At 32.9% G+C, this 15,729-nt stretch overlaps 1 protein-coding gene across 1 annotated transcript in view; it reads right to left on the bottom strand.

Annotated features, from left to right (window-relative positions):
- The window catches only part of LOC115890619 (microtubule-actin cross-linking factor 1), a gene marked incomplete in the record, with an annotated part of 244,898 nt that overhangs the window by 89,556 nt on the left and 139,613 nt on the right, over positions 1-15,729 (bottom strand). Inside the window, 9 exon segments of the mRNA XM_030910899.1 lie at positions 22-1,263; positions 1,325-1,553; positions 1,605-1,846; positions 2,742-3,110; positions 3,265-3,489; positions 4,469-4,667; positions 7,543-7,688; positions 7,782-7,937; positions 8,162-8,349. Coding sequence (XP_030766759.1) covers positions 22-1,263; positions 1,325-1,553; positions 1,605-1,846; positions 2,742-3,110; positions 3,265-3,489; positions 4,469-4,667; positions 7,543-7,688; positions 7,782-7,937; positions 8,162-8,349 — 2,996 coding nt within the window.

Here is a 15,729-nt window from a genome sequence, read left to right as displayed (position 1 = left end):
TAATGTTAATCATAAACTTACCCTTGTCGCATCCAATTGTTCTTTTGCTCTGTCTTTAATGGGTTGTAGGTTTTCTAATTTGCCATACTGATCATCCAACCAATTATCTTCTACCTGTTTGGCTTCTCCGTATTTTTGTAATAAGTCGTAAGCTTGTTTGCATCCCTTAAGTCTATCAGTTATTTGCTGACAAACTTTGGACCATCTTTTATTCAACCTTTGAATATCTTTATCTAGTCTTTCGACATCGGCGTGAGGTCCCCTTTGGTTAGGTCTGGACTTTTCAGTCAAGCGTCTAGCATTATCAAAATCGTCGTTTAACTGATCCATGGCCATCTGTTGCTGACCAGCATCTCTTTCCAATTTTGATAACTGTTCGTAAACGTTATTAAGTCCTTTTTCTGTGTTGGGAAGCTCACTGAAACTTGCCAGTTTGCTTTCGAATTTACTGATGGCTTCTTCGGCATCATCGATACCATTAAGAACGATTTCGATGCATTTGAGTCTTTCACTATATAGATTGCTGGTACTCCAAATATAGTTCCACTTATCCAGAACTTTTTCGAGGTCTTTTTTGTGCTGAGGCGTTTTCAAAGTAATTGACCTGAAAGTGTCTTTAACTTGCTCAATTTCTGGCTCAAGGTTTTGCAGGTGGGATTCGAATTCTTTATGTTCTAAGATTAAATGTTGTAAGGTGTCTACGTCTCTGGGTAAAGGAGCTATTACACGTTGGTTAATGATACGTTCGGCCTCATCAAGAGCTCGCTGAAGATTGGATATTTGGTGGTTGAAGATTTTGGTTTGGTTTTTGCTTTCTTCCTCGGCTCTGGCTCGTCTCTCGAATTCATCGAACAGACGGTTTACTTCGTCCATTTCTCTTCTTAACCTCCTTAATTGAGGATCAGAAGGATCTCCTTCCGCCATAAGCTTATCGGCATCCTCATTCAGAGCTCTCCTGATGGCATTTCTTTGTTCAGCACCAATAGCAATAAATTGTGGCAAGTCCCAACCTTTCACTACCTTAATAGTAGCGAAAATCATATTTTGTCTCATTCTAAGTTGTTTCTTTTGCCATAAAGCAAGAGACCTGTCATATTGTCTTCTCAAGCGATCTACTGCATCTAAAGCTTCTTTATCAGGTGGTGGAATCACGAAGCATACGCCAGGCACTTGACATTCTATACCCTTTTCATTGTGGACGCGCCATTTAATACGTCCAGAGTTGTCAGTTAAGGTGCATTCCTTATTTTTTTCAATTACAAACTGAAAAGAAAAATAATTATAATTATCAAATGACAAAGAGATGAAGTATATTGTGGCATACATCATTTTGCTTGTAATTGCAGATAGCAGTGACAATTATTGGTCTGGTTATGGGTTGTCTTCGTTGTTTCAATGGCGCTACATTTTGGGCTCTGGCAGTCAATGCTTGAACTTGATCACCAAACGAGTTAAGCTCGTCCCTCAGCGCTTGCATACCCTGAAGAAGTCGTTCGCCGACATCTAAACTAAACTCTCCTTGACTGAATTCGTTGTTCATGATTTCGTCTTTCCTAAAATTTATGTAGATTAGAATAAAATACTTAAATTATTGAAAAACATACTCTTTAAGCCATTCCTCCGCAGTATGAATATCCTTGAAAAACTGTTGGTAAACTCTGGTGTTTTGAAGATGGGTTTCCAGGCAGTGGGTCAATTGAAGTAACCAAGCCCACTGGGCATTCATGGCGGCCATATGTGCCTCGATAGCCTTGGTAGCGGGATGATTTTGTAGGACTAGAGCTTCGCCGCGTTCCAAAACTGAGTTGAATTGAATTTCTCGTTTTTCTAGTTCACTCATGAGATGCTAAATATAAAAAAAATAATTTTAATTAAAAGATATGTAAAATTGAATAAAGTGAGTATACCTCCCCACCATTTCCGAAATAATGCTGCATGAAACAGAAGATAATAAAAAATATATTAAATGTTTGTTGTTTAAATAAAATACCTAACATAAGGTGTCTTTTTAATAAGCGCAAGTAATTTAAGTGGTAGTACATCTTGACTCAAAACACAGGCCCTAAATTTTACAAAAATCGTTAAAAATTATACATTTACTGAAAAATTTTAAAAAAATTTAGTGTCGCCGGTTTATTCCTGGAATTTCGTTGCGGTGTTGGTATCTAGTCCTAACAATGTTGCCCCCCTCCCCCCTTACCGATACTCACATTCTACTTATTTGTTTATAAGTTTAGAGTTATTTTAAATGTATAGACAATAAATTACTAATTATATCATTGGAATTACTAATAATTATAGAAAAATATCCACTTAATACATTTATACAATTATTTTCAACTAAATTGAAAGAACAATAATTGTTAAAGCACTTTCCATCAATATAACTCTATAGATCCTTGTCCATATGATAATACAGGAAGTTGGGCGTCATTTGATACCGCCTTCGGCTGTTTGAGGTTGCCAACATGTAAGCTTTATCCTTAGCTTTTTTAAACATTGAATGTCAAATAACTCGATTATTTTTAATTTATGTTAAAAATAGTAAAGAGAAAATATGTTTCTTTAACCTCAATCTATCCCCATAAAATCCATGCACTTATTTGCAAAAAATGTAATATATAAGATTTCCAAATTCTAAGTATTTCTTAAGCAACATTTGACGGACTAAATAATTTTAAAATAGAGCACATTGTGTGTAGATCTTTAGTTATTAAGCAAGAATAAATCTTAATACTTACCTCAAAATGTTTTTCAATGCCAACAACGTCTAACTTAACGTCACTCCAATCTCTGGTAACTTCAATTTCCTCTTTTTCATTCAGCCATTGCAATTCCCTGGTCGCCGATTGCAAAAAGTCCAGCAAGCTATCCAAATCAGTCATGCGGTTGGTACTGAACGAAAGAAGTTCAGCATAGACTTTTTGAAGCTGACCCAAATGCTGGTTATAAAGAGTCAGTTCTTCGCCGCTGAAGTACTGTCTAGCCTTAACACACTGTTCTACTTTGGAATGATACTGATCAATGACCTTATGTTCTCTTTGATGGATGTCGCGTTCTTGCTGGACAGAGGGCAAGTCAGTTCCATAATCAGCCTTCTTCAGTTGTTTCTAATAAAAACAGTAAAGAAATATTAAGATTATACAAAACAAAAAACTTTTCAGACAAAATCACATTGCTCTCACAATATGGACAAAACTGATTAAAGTTAAACTCAGCTTGAACCTTAATATCAACTTTAGAACTTAAAATCTATATACATACCAGTTTATTCTTGCACCATTCGATGTGTTCTTGTAAAGACCTAAAGTGGGGATTGGTTTCGATATTTCTTGTTTCTTGTACGGTACGGATGTGTTTGGTAACTGTTCGCTCTTCCACTGGGAAACTCATGTTAGCCAGAGGACCGACAATTTTGTTGTGCAGATTGTGTCGCAGACGTACCCATTTTTCGTGCAGTTTGTTAACCCGTTTATCCAGTTCGCCAGCCTAGAGTAACAGACAGTGACAAAATATTAAAACTGATCGTCTTTATTTTCAAAATAATATAAAATAAAATAAACGAATTAAGGGTTATACAGAATGTTTTTATATTAATGAACGAATATATAAAGTATTATACGGGGGTGAGTTTTCTACGATGTTCTCTATGGTTATCTCGGAAACTACTCGAGATAGAGAGTCGGTTAAATGGAGCAAGAATTGCAGTTTTGTGGGATCTTAAATATGCGCTTGTCAGATTTTTGAAAAAGTTCATGGCTTACTAGATATTTCGAAAAAAACACAAATTTCGGCTATTTTAAAAATTGTCCCTAATTCCATTATAATCTATTTTAGACAAAAAGCTTTCAGATAAAAGTTGTAGATAATCACATCCCTAATGAGTTTGGGTCCTCCAATTTTTTCTAAAGCCTGTCATTTTTGACTTATTACACAAACATATGTTTTTTTAAATGGAAACCATAGTTGGCCATGACTCCATAAAAAGCGCCATTTTTTAAGCTTTTCTGCGATATAAGCTATAGGTACATAATATGTTTTTTTTTTACCGAAAAATTACAGAGTCATAGCCAATTCTTATAATTTTTAAACAATTTCACATAGTTAGCCATGGAAACAAGTTCAATCGTCGTTGCTCTTAGGAACGTGAAACTGTCACATCCAAACTTAAATTAAAATTAACAAAAATTATAAAAATATGAATTTTCCAAATGAAGAAAAGCGTGTAGGATTATTGGTTCAACTTTTCTGGGCCATACATTTTCGAGGATACGTTGACCGGTGAACGTTACTTACGTTTTTTAGAGAACGGTTTTGAAGACATGTTAGAAAAGTGAAATTTAGATACTCGCGCATCGATAGAGTGATTCCAACATAACATTCACTATGATCCACCCCCATAATGAGAGAATTGATACAGTAACCTAATTCTACACGTTTATTAAATATTAAGAGGAACTTGACCTACCTGGGGGTATCTGCCATTACGCAAAGTGTTTACGTCTGACTTCAACGACTGTATGGCTTGTTCAGTTACGACAAGGTCGTGGTCGATTTGGTCAGCGATCTTCTTAGCCTCCAGCGGGTGAATTCGGTCGATCCTTCTTGATTCGGTCTCGATAGCGTGTTCGATTTGATCGAGATGACCGTCGGTTTGTTTGATTTCTCTGCAAGAAGCAAAAATTAAGAACTAACAATAAAATCAATAAGAATTAAGAGAGATTGTGAGTAGTTTTCATAATTCTTTAAACTAGTCAAATTAACTGGAAACGTCTTATTTTATTTCCAAATTTAATTTGGAAAATTAAATAAGACGTTTCCAGATTTATTTCCAAATTTAATCTGTCAAATATGATAATCATATTTGAAGAGTAAGAGAAAAAACAGAACATGTCATAAATCTGGCTCATAGAGAAAACGATGATTTCATGTTGCCAAATACCAAGGAAAAGAGATAAGGATTGTTTGATCTCCATACTTCATTTACTGTCAATTTTTTGTCATCTAAGGACCAAGTTGAATTTCGCACTAAAGATTTTAGACAGTGAGTTATTTATTTGAAGATTCTTGCGTTCTAACGTTTTATTTTTGTTCAAAACTATTATTTTGGTATTTTTGTTAAATGTTAATTAGTTAGCAGTAGGGTAATTCCGATTGAGCTGTAAATATGTTTCTAACACATTTTATTTAATTAAATTAAATATCTTTTTCTTTTCTATTATTCGTAAAAATAGAATGTCAAGTCACCGATGTGCTATTTTTGGGGGTAATAATAACCAATTTATTACTAAAAAATCTAATTTAATTTCCGAAATGAAAAGAGTATAGGATTATATAATATAAAGCTCAAATAGAGCATTCCTATTATATGCCTATAGTTTACCGTCATGGGTGTATCATTTATCGTTTGGAGGTCTTATTATTAAACCGTCACCATTGTTTAAAATAAAAATTAAAAACTGAAATCAATATTTTTTAACACACCATAAAAAAAGGAGTTTAAAAAAGGCCCTTTAGTAGCCAAAAGATTAGATTTAAAAATAAAAAAATATGGAGAACTACCCTTCGAACTTATTTATACATTTTGTAAGTTGAGAACAATAATTATTCCAATGAATTATTTAAATATTAAAAAAATAAACAGACAATCTGAAAAAAGAAAGTTTGAGCAGTCTGATTTTGAAGGTATTTAAAAGATATGTAGTTTTATTTATGTTCGTTTTATATTAAAATATACCTAAAATTATAATATATAATATACAGGGTGTCCCAGGCTGAGCGTGCATTAGAAGCTTCTAGAGAACTACAACATCTAGCTCGGACATTTTTTGCACATCATAGTTTCACAACGAGATCTATCGATTTAAAATATTTCCAATATGGCGGCACTTCCGGAAAAACCGGAAGTTGACAACAACTTTCTTATTTTAAATGGGTGCCCCCATTTTTTATTGTGTACTTAAATTCTATATAAAATTTTATAAATTTTGATATTTAACACTCTATATCTAACATTAACCGTTTTTGAGAAGAAAAAAATATTTAAAATTTTTGAACGAAAAAAACTGCCTGTCAAAAATATGTGCATAGCCTAAACGTCAAATTTAGTGATTACCACAGCCACTATGCCATAAAGAGAAAACATGTGGCTATCTATTTCAAAAATTAAATTGTTCGAATGTCATATATTAGTGGCCGCAGCTTTCATAGAATTGAGCGATTAAAAAAGTATCATAAATTATTTTTTTTAAATGGAAAGCCACTTTTTTTTTATTTCACTAGTGAAAAGACTTTTTAATTCGTTACTTTTTTTTAACTAACATGTTCCTATACCTAAAATAAATCGTTTTTGAGTTATTTAAGATTTAGTTTTAAAGCGTATATTTTTCTTGATTTTAACCAGTAGTCTATGACTTTAAACGTCAAGTGAGGCAAAACAATAGATCTGGCCATGTCATATTGTGACGCTTTGTTCAAAAAGCAGCATCATTTTCGAGCCAACTTTGCGCTGTTTTTTTTTTCGATCATACGGAATTTAATTTATAGTTGATATTATTAATAATATCAACTATTAGATATCACTAAAGAGCGAGAATACAAGATATATTTTTATAAATACACTTTTTAAACACTTACGGCAGGCAGTATTTTTAGTATTTATACTATAGGAAATTCAAATAATTCGTTTTCTGACAGATGGAAATAAATTGTCTGACCGTTTGACACTTAATGTCAAAGGAAGCTACTTAGTTAAAATCAATAAAAATATAGGTTTTCAAACTCAATCTTAAATAACTTAAAAACGATTTATTTTAGGTATAGGAACATGTATAGTTAAAAAGTAACGAATTGAAAAACCGTTTCATTAGTGAAATAAAAAAAGTGGGTTTCCATTTGAAAAAAATGATTTATGATAATTTTTTAATCACTCAATTCCATGCCATCTACCGCCATTATTACATGACATTTGAACAATTTAATTTTTGAAATAGATATCCACATGTCTTCTCTTCATGTCACAGTGGCTGTGGTAATCACTAAATTTGACTTTTAGGCTATACAAATTTTTTTGACAGGTAGTTTTTTTCGTCCAAAAATTTTAAATAATTTTTTCTCAAAAACAGTTAATGTTAGATATAGAGTGTTTAACATCAATATTCATAGAATTTTACAGAGACATATCCACCAGGGACGTTCATGTGGATTATTACTGGAATATTTTTCTAAAAAAAGCATGTGCGCCACTGACTTTTTTTTCGCTTGTTAGCAAAATAGTGTAACCAGTTTAATGGCGATTAAAAATTGTTTCTTGATATTTTGTCGATTTCGGCCTCCTTGATGAGATAAACGCAATTTTATTAATTTGCCTTGATTCAAGTCAAGACAAATTAAAGGTTGCTTACCGTTCAAAAAAAAATATATTTTTTTTAATAAGTCGAAGCTTAGCATTTTTCTATTTATATCTTTCCTTATAAATAATAATACTTGTAAGCAAATATAGAAAATGTAAGAAGAGTCAACTACTTAAATCGTAAATCTTACCTGTGTACTTTTTCGGCCAATCTTTGCAACTTTTCTAACCTCTTGATTTCTTCCAATATGTGCCTGTCTCGTTCTTGATACGCGTTCATCAAACGCTGCCAATTCCTTTCGATATTATCAATATGCAACTCGGGTTCTATATCAACCTGCAATATCAAATACAATGACCCAGTAACAATGTCGTCTCAATTTACCAATGAATACTAATGAACGAAACAAGGTGTAAACATAATGCTTACCTCGCCTACGCTCTTGAAGTACTTTTCGAGGTCCCTGAAAAGTTGATGGCAGTACTGTTTGTCCCTTTGTCTTGGTGGTATCTCGTCGGTGCGGAACCTTTGAGATTCGGCGGCTAGTTTCTTCATTTCGATCAGAGTAGGTGGGAAAGCGCGATCCTAAGAGAGAAAGGAAGTAATAAGTCAGAAAATACAAGAACAAATGTTGTAGTAAATTAAAGACTAATCTTAAAGTAAATAAAATAAGTAACACAACTACATATTACTTTTAAGCTGGCTTGGAATTTATTATAATATATTATAATAAAATTAAGATAAGTCGAATTTCGTGACATATGTACTAATAAATATAATGATATGATATTCTTTTCTCCTAAGTTTACCTGCATGAGACTGTACTTTTCTCTGATCCACATATGCAAGCTGGAAGCAATTTCTCTATATTCTTGTACACGTTGTTGAGCGGCAGAGTCGTAGAGAGGATGAATTGGCGGAGGCTCTGGAAATACCTCGTGCAGAGACGAAATGTAGGTGATGAGCGACTTCTCATCAGGTTCATGAGTGTCAACATCTGAAAAAAAGATAAATTGTCAATATCTGAATAACAGAGGTACAATGGTATTTATATAGCTTCTGCAGGTCCTACATCGTTAATAGTTAATAGTGATATAACGAATATCACTCGGAATGTCACTTTTTAAACTGATATTCGTTAAGGCGAATGCAAATATCTGTCGTCGTAAATATTAATTTGTTGTTAAAAAGTATATAAAAGATTATGGATGGTATAATTAAAAATAAAAAGAACCTTTAAATGTTTTCTAAAAAAGTTTAATTTTGGAATACCATGATTATTATTAGTATTTTTAGTTATAAAAGAAGATCATTGTTTCAAGTACAAAATAAAAGATTTATATAAAGTTCGACAAAAATTTAAAAAAATGTTAAAATATAATTTTATAAAAAATAAGAACTTTAATAGAAGAGTATTTATTTTGGTTTCTTAGTTCTTTTGTATATTTTAGTTCGAACTGGATGTATACCATGATAGTAAGACCCATGATTACCTATGGAGCAGTTGCTGGGTACACAAAACTACAGCAACGCACAGCAAGGCAAAGCCTGTGCAAAGTACAGAGACTGGCATGTATCTGCATCACAGGTGCCATGAGAACAAGTCCAACAGCAGCAATGGAGGTCATTCTAGACCTAACACCACTGCATATTGTCGTCGGTAGTTATGCCAATGCGACAATGATTAGAATGGGCATTGACGGACAGTACTGGGAGAATTTTCTGGTCAGGGGCATGAAACACCCCCAAAAAGGAAGTTCCATTTCTCCAACTCCCAGTGGATGACATACCAATAATTTACAACTTTGAGAAACACCTAACTGTAGTATTGAGTAATAAAAAGGATTGGAAGGAAGAAACGCTTACTCAGCATGTAAAAGACCATACTATAACGTGGTATACCGATGCTTCCAAAACCAAAGCAGGGACAGGGATAGGAGTATTTGGGCCGAAAACTAAATACTCCGAACCATTGGGCACCTACTCCAGTATCCTTCAGGCAGAAATTTATGCTATCGAAAGATGCGTACAATTTATCTTCGAAAACAGGAAATTGCCATCCTATCCGATAGTCAAACAGCACTAAACGCGGTCAACTCAGTTTAACCTAACCATCAATTCGAAGTTGGTCAAAGAATGCCTAGAGAAGCTTAACAAATTAGGCAAAGAAAATAAAGTCCTCCTACTCTGGGTGCCTGCTCACCAAGGGATAGAAGGCAATAAAAAAGCAAAGGATCTAGCTAGAAAAGGAGCAAACACTCCACTAACTGGACCAGAACCGTTCTGTTTCCCAAAGCGGAACTGAAGAATGTGGAAGACTCCATCCGTAACTTAGAATGGGTGTCCTCCAACGGTCTAAAACACTCGAAAAAGTTCCTCCGAACTTACTACCGAGAGAAATCAAAGGTTTTCCTTGAGTTAAGTAAAAACAATCTTCGGATTGTCACGGGATTGTCCTCGGTGTTGCTCAATGAACACCTCAGTAGGCTGAAGCTGAGAAACAACGGCGAATGCAGATTCTGTGGGGAAAATGGGGAAACACCAGAACACCTTATCACTGAGTGCGCCGAGTCGACGACCATTCGTGACATGAACTTTGGTACGGCTGATGTCGAGGATGAAGAGCTGGCCTCTGTGGAGCCGTCTCAGATATTGACTTATGTTAAAGCCCTGGGACCGTATGATGAGTTATAACTCGTTATAACTCAAGAAAGGGGAATACACAATAGATCTGTAAGGTCGCAGTGATTAACTCCCCTCCTAAACATTCTACATTCCACATTTTGGTTTCTTCATTAATATTTTTGGTTTCATAAACAAATTATTAAACAATTATTTTCAGTTTAAAATGAAAAAAATATACATTATATAAAAAGTCATAAGTTCAAAATAAATATATACATATTTTTGCTTAGTAATTTCCAATGAAATGTTGGTTATCTACAATATCCAACTGATTCCAAATATTAAAGTGAACATTAATTACAACTAATATAATTACAACTGACAGAATTGCATGACTATGTTAAAAGAATGTTGATGTTCGAAAGAAATATGCAAATATTCGTTAATGTTGGCGTACCTTATTTATCTAGCACACATACTCATTACTTTGCCAAAGATTTTATCATTTGTTAAGATTCTTGTAAATAACAAAGAAAATTTAAAACAAAAACATTATTTTGTAGCCTATTCGATCAGTATTCATTTTTATGACCATTTAGTACTACTAAGTTTATAATGCTACATAGAGTTGTAACATTCATTATCCCATCTATTTTAAATTAAACATTCTTCGACGTATGACCTAACACGAAATGCCAAACCTATATAAATAAATCTATTATATAAGCTCCAGGTTTGACCTAGTGGAGAAAGTAAGCTCTACATTTCGACTTAAAAGATGTAGGATGACTAGACGCATTTTATAAAGAATGTCTACGATCCAATTATTAATTATCGAATGATTTTAATGGTAGATAATTATGATTAAGCTATTGCAGTATAGTCTAAGTGTGCGAACACAGTGCAAGCAGGTTTGCCGCTTACTGGTAGCCAGCGCCAATCTGGGTACCTATTCTTGACATCGTTCGCAACTTTGCGTATACGCATCACGTATATTGTTATAAACAGGGTATCCCAGAAATAAGTGCAAGTATTTTAAAGGGTGGTAGATCTCGATAAAAGAAACATATTTTCTCTTTATCGTTTTTCAAATAAGTCCAAAATAACGGAGTTATTTTACTTTGAAAATTTCCAAAAAAAATGATTTTTTGCTCAAATTTTGAGAACCTTCTTCATGTGCCTTCTCCTCATCGGAGGTTGGCGACCATCAATTGGAATTCCTCCCTGTCTTGAGCCAAACGGATAATTGCACTTGCCTCTCCTATATTAAACCATGGCACTGGCGCAAATTCCGCATGCAGGAAAACCGTTTACGCCCGATGCCTCGTCGTCCTTCAATCTTTCCCTCAACGATCAGCTGTAGGAAACTATATTTGTTATTTCGAAAAATATGACCAAAATATGCTGCTTTTCGTCGTTTTATTGTAGTCAATAGTTCTTGGTCCTTACATATTCTTTCCAATACTTCGAGATTTGTTTGAGAACCACTGGATCTTTTCTGGATTTTCTTTCTTATAAATTTAATCTACTACCTATGTTGCCATATTATCAAGAAATTATTTTTTTAAATAAAAACTAAAAAAAATTGCAAAAAAATTCCAAAAATATTTTCAAAAAATTCCGAATTTCAAAAAAAAATTATTTAGAAAAAAACCTCATAGGCGTGTTTCTGGGTTGAACTATACTACCAGTTAAGTTAAAATACTTGCACTTATTTCTGGGACACCCTGTATATGGTTACATAGTAGCGCCGCGCCGCACACTGGTTCGCTCTTATGGACGTACGTGGCCAAAACCTGTATATTATTATATCGGGGAAAATTAATGTATCAATTAATATTTTTTAGCAAATCTATAAATATTTAGGCGTTTGGAGTTGCCAAACATATAAAAAAAAGTTCTTTATCGTTAGACGTTTTCAATTATACAGGTAAAGTAACGATGGTTCATTAGAGTTTAAAAGCGCAATTTATTTACCAATATTAATAAGTATTACTTTATAAAGTTATTTAGCAAAAATTAAAAAACAACAAACAGAATGAACAATGGTTAGAAGATATGCGGTAAATCGTTGATAAGCTAATAAAGATACAGGGTGTCCCATAAGTGTGAGAAAGTTCAATATTGTCGTTGCGTAGACGAAAATATGAAAAAAGTATTATATAAATATTTGCATGTTTTATTAAGGTGTATATGCTAAAAATATTTTTTGTATAAAGGGTGTCCCAAAGTAATGATAAAGTCCTGGGCTTTTTAAATCATAACTCCCTTTTTCTGTACATAATTTGATTCAGCATAAAATTGTGCATATAGGACACTATTTTTATTTGAAAAACTATGCGGTGTTACCATGCTATTTCTTATTTATTAAAATTTTCATTAATAATAGTAGGTATATCCGAAAATTGGTTAAAATCTGAGGTTAATTTATATTTGTTAATATCTAATACTATACTATGTTAATACCCTGTACTTTACCAATATTTTCTTAACGCCAAAGAAAATAGAATAAATTTGTGAAGAAAAACTCACATTATCTTATACCGGTCATTTTTTATGGCGTGGCTAACAATGAAATATTTAAAATGCTCTATTTCAATTTTTTAAATGCACATTTATAAACCATCCAACATTTATATAAGACGTTTGTTTACAAGACAATTTATGCTGAATAGCAGATATTAGCAGCTAATTTGACATGGTTCTCAAAAGACATTATGAAGTTTCATTTAAGTTAAAAACAATCACTTAGTTCAGCTGCGATATCCTTGATTTAGTTATGTATATAAAATATATTTCACAGGTACAATATAATTTTGATATTTTCAAATGGTTAGTACTATTTTTTTTCATTTTATCTGTCAAAAACTGATATTATATGAGGAAAGTATACGTGCAGTATGGTCTAATTATAAAATACACTATTTAATATTATTTTGAAAACACTAAGTGAGTAATTTATTCATTGTCGATACAAAAACAGTTATATATGCTTTTTTAGACTATTGCATATAAAATTTTATCACATAAGTGCTCTAAAGTGCATGATTTTCCAAAATATATTTTTATAACAAACCTTTCATGTTTTTAAATATATATTATAAAATATTTGATCATATATGATCAAAATAATTTTTTTCGATATATTGAGTTTTGGCCAAATTTTTATAAGGGAGGGAACTACTGTGCGCCGCGCCGCCTCGCGCTTATAACCTTGAAAAATTAAAGCGTGTTATCAAATCGGCTAGTTCACAGTGAAAGCAGGTAGGAGCCGTCAACCAGCGTTCATCGGCGTTCTCGCTTTTACCGGAACGAAAATTTATTTATTTCTGCTTTTGCAGGCGCCGACGGCGCACAGAGGGTATTAAGAACTAAAAGTTGGCCAAAATTATGTTTTATGATTTTTTTTGCTTTTTTGCTAGTAATATTAATTATTAGAGGAGAGGGTGCTAATATGGAACCCCATTTTGTTTTTCCTACACAATATTTTTTCCTCTACTCTGAAACTCTTTCCACCGATCAAATTATTAGAGGAGAGGGTGCATTCTGTGCAAAATCAAGCAATTGGATGAGGATGCTAGAACAAGAAAGTAATTTGTATATTATAGACGATATTTGAGCGAGGATGGGTGTTATAGGGTAAAGACTATTTCGTTTAAGAATCTATTTAAATCAATGTTTTTTTTTGGCAGTGGCAAATATTGGCAAGATTTTTGTACATATTCCAAAGCTGGAGACTTTAAGCACTGAACGGATACTAATTTCCATGCGGAATATTGCCGAATAGTCTTACACCTTATAAAAATGCCTCTGATTTTTTAAATATAAAATATTATAAAGAAATAGAATAGAAGGAAACGTTTCAAAATAAAAATATGGGATAAAACAGGACTTGCCAGCTGGCTCTGTATCCATCATGACAGTTATTATAAACAATTTGCAAAAAAAGCACTACAAACAATTCCACTATTTTATAATCTTAGAAATATTCAGAATACACTCAAGATAATTCATAGTAATAATTGAAATATATTATTTATTTGATAGTCAACTTACGACTTAAAAAAAGCTAATAAACGCGCTTACATTTAGTATTTATAGATTTGTATTCAGTTAAGATAAAAAATGAAAATAAAAATATTTCACTTTTGGCCAGGTTCATAGACCAAATACCCCTATGTGCGGGGCCGGCGCGGCGGGAGCGGCGTTTGGATATGGTTAGGTTAGGTTAGGTTAGTTAATCAGGTAAATTTCCTCTTAATTAACTACTTCCGAACCCTGCTCGCATCTCCGAAAAAGCCATATAACAATACACGGCATATACGCAAAGTTACGCATCACGTGTATTGTTATATGGCTTTTTCGGAGATGCGAGATGTGAGCGATATGTGGTCAAGAATAGGTCCCCAGAGACGGCGCTGGTTGCCGGAAAGCAGAAACCTGCCTCCACTATGTTCGTACCCTAAGACATGTGAGAATTGCTCCGATTAAATGCATTTACATCATATTAACGTCTTTAAAATCTTCATAGCCGGATTAACCTCATTTGATAAAAACAAGTTCCTGGCATATTGGATTATTATGCTTGATCGTACTTATTAACTTTATACAGATAAAGGATGGGCAAAACGATCTTATTACATTTAACTATTAAAGATTAGAGTAATTAGATTAATTTAAGGTAGTGTTGCCAACTTTCAAAATAAAAATGTTTAAAAAACTTTTGAATCCTCGCCTAAATATTGTCAAGGATTTACCTAAAAGTTGATATGATAAAAATGATATTTGATTTCGGTTGATATTTTGATATTTTTGTTGCTTTCTTAAAAATATTTATAGATTAATTATATATTATTAGATATTATAGATATTTATAGATATTTAAAACTCAAAAGCGGTTTGGTTTGGTTAGGTAACAACGATTCGTCTGCAAGATTAAAGAACTATTACTGCTGATTGGTACATATTTATTTGTTTGACAGAATTAATTGCTGAGTTTGGAAAAACTAACTCTCAACGACGAAGGAACATCCACCAAGAAAATGCAAGTTCCCACACCGCTCGAAAAACAATTGAGTTTTTAAAGCAAGATAATATGCATTTGTTGGACCATCACCCATGCAGTGTCGACCACGTCGCGCGTCGTCGTAACGACTTTTTTAATTTTCCATAAATTAAGAATGAACTACGTGAGCAAAGGTTCCAGTCCCCAGAAGATGCAGTCAGCGCCCTCAGAATTGGTTCTCAAGGATGCAAAAATGTATTTATCTTCGTGGAGAATATCGAAAAACAATAGTAATTAAACGTTATCTACTGTTTTTTTCTATCTCTGTTTTTTCTACCTCGTTAAATATAAAAGACAACCCTTGTAAATATTTTTTTTTCGGTATTAAAGAGTGGAAGTAGCAAAAGACACATTGTTGCCAAAATAATAGCATTGTGGAAAGACGAATCTTTTTTTTATTGCTTGTAGAATTTGGTTTGTAAAAAAGAGGACTTTTACAATACGTGAGAGAAAAGAGGTCAAAATAAAAATCATACGGTCAAAAAGAAGATTGTCCTCTGAAAAATAAGACGGTTGGAGACTCAAAATACCTAGTTTAACCTTAAAGGTGTCCACAGAAAAAATATAGCATTATCATTGTGGCTTAGCATGTATTATAGGAAACAGAATATTGAAAAATCAAATTGCTAATAAATGGAAGATCATCTGTCAACTTATTACAAAGTTTGTAATACAAACTATAATAAA

This window comes from Sitophilus oryzae, unplaced genomic scaffold (assembly GCF_002938485.1).
Source record: "Sitophilus oryzae breed Bouriz unplaced genomic scaffold, Soryzae_2.0 scaffold_89_pilon_pilon, whole genome shotgun sequence".
Lineage (NCBI taxonomy): Eukaryota > Metazoa > Arthropoda > Insecta > Coleoptera > Curculionidae > Sitophilus > Sitophilus oryzae.
The sequence above is the reverse complement of the archived record's forward strand: the minus strand, read 5'-3'. Positions and strand labels throughout refer to the sequence as shown.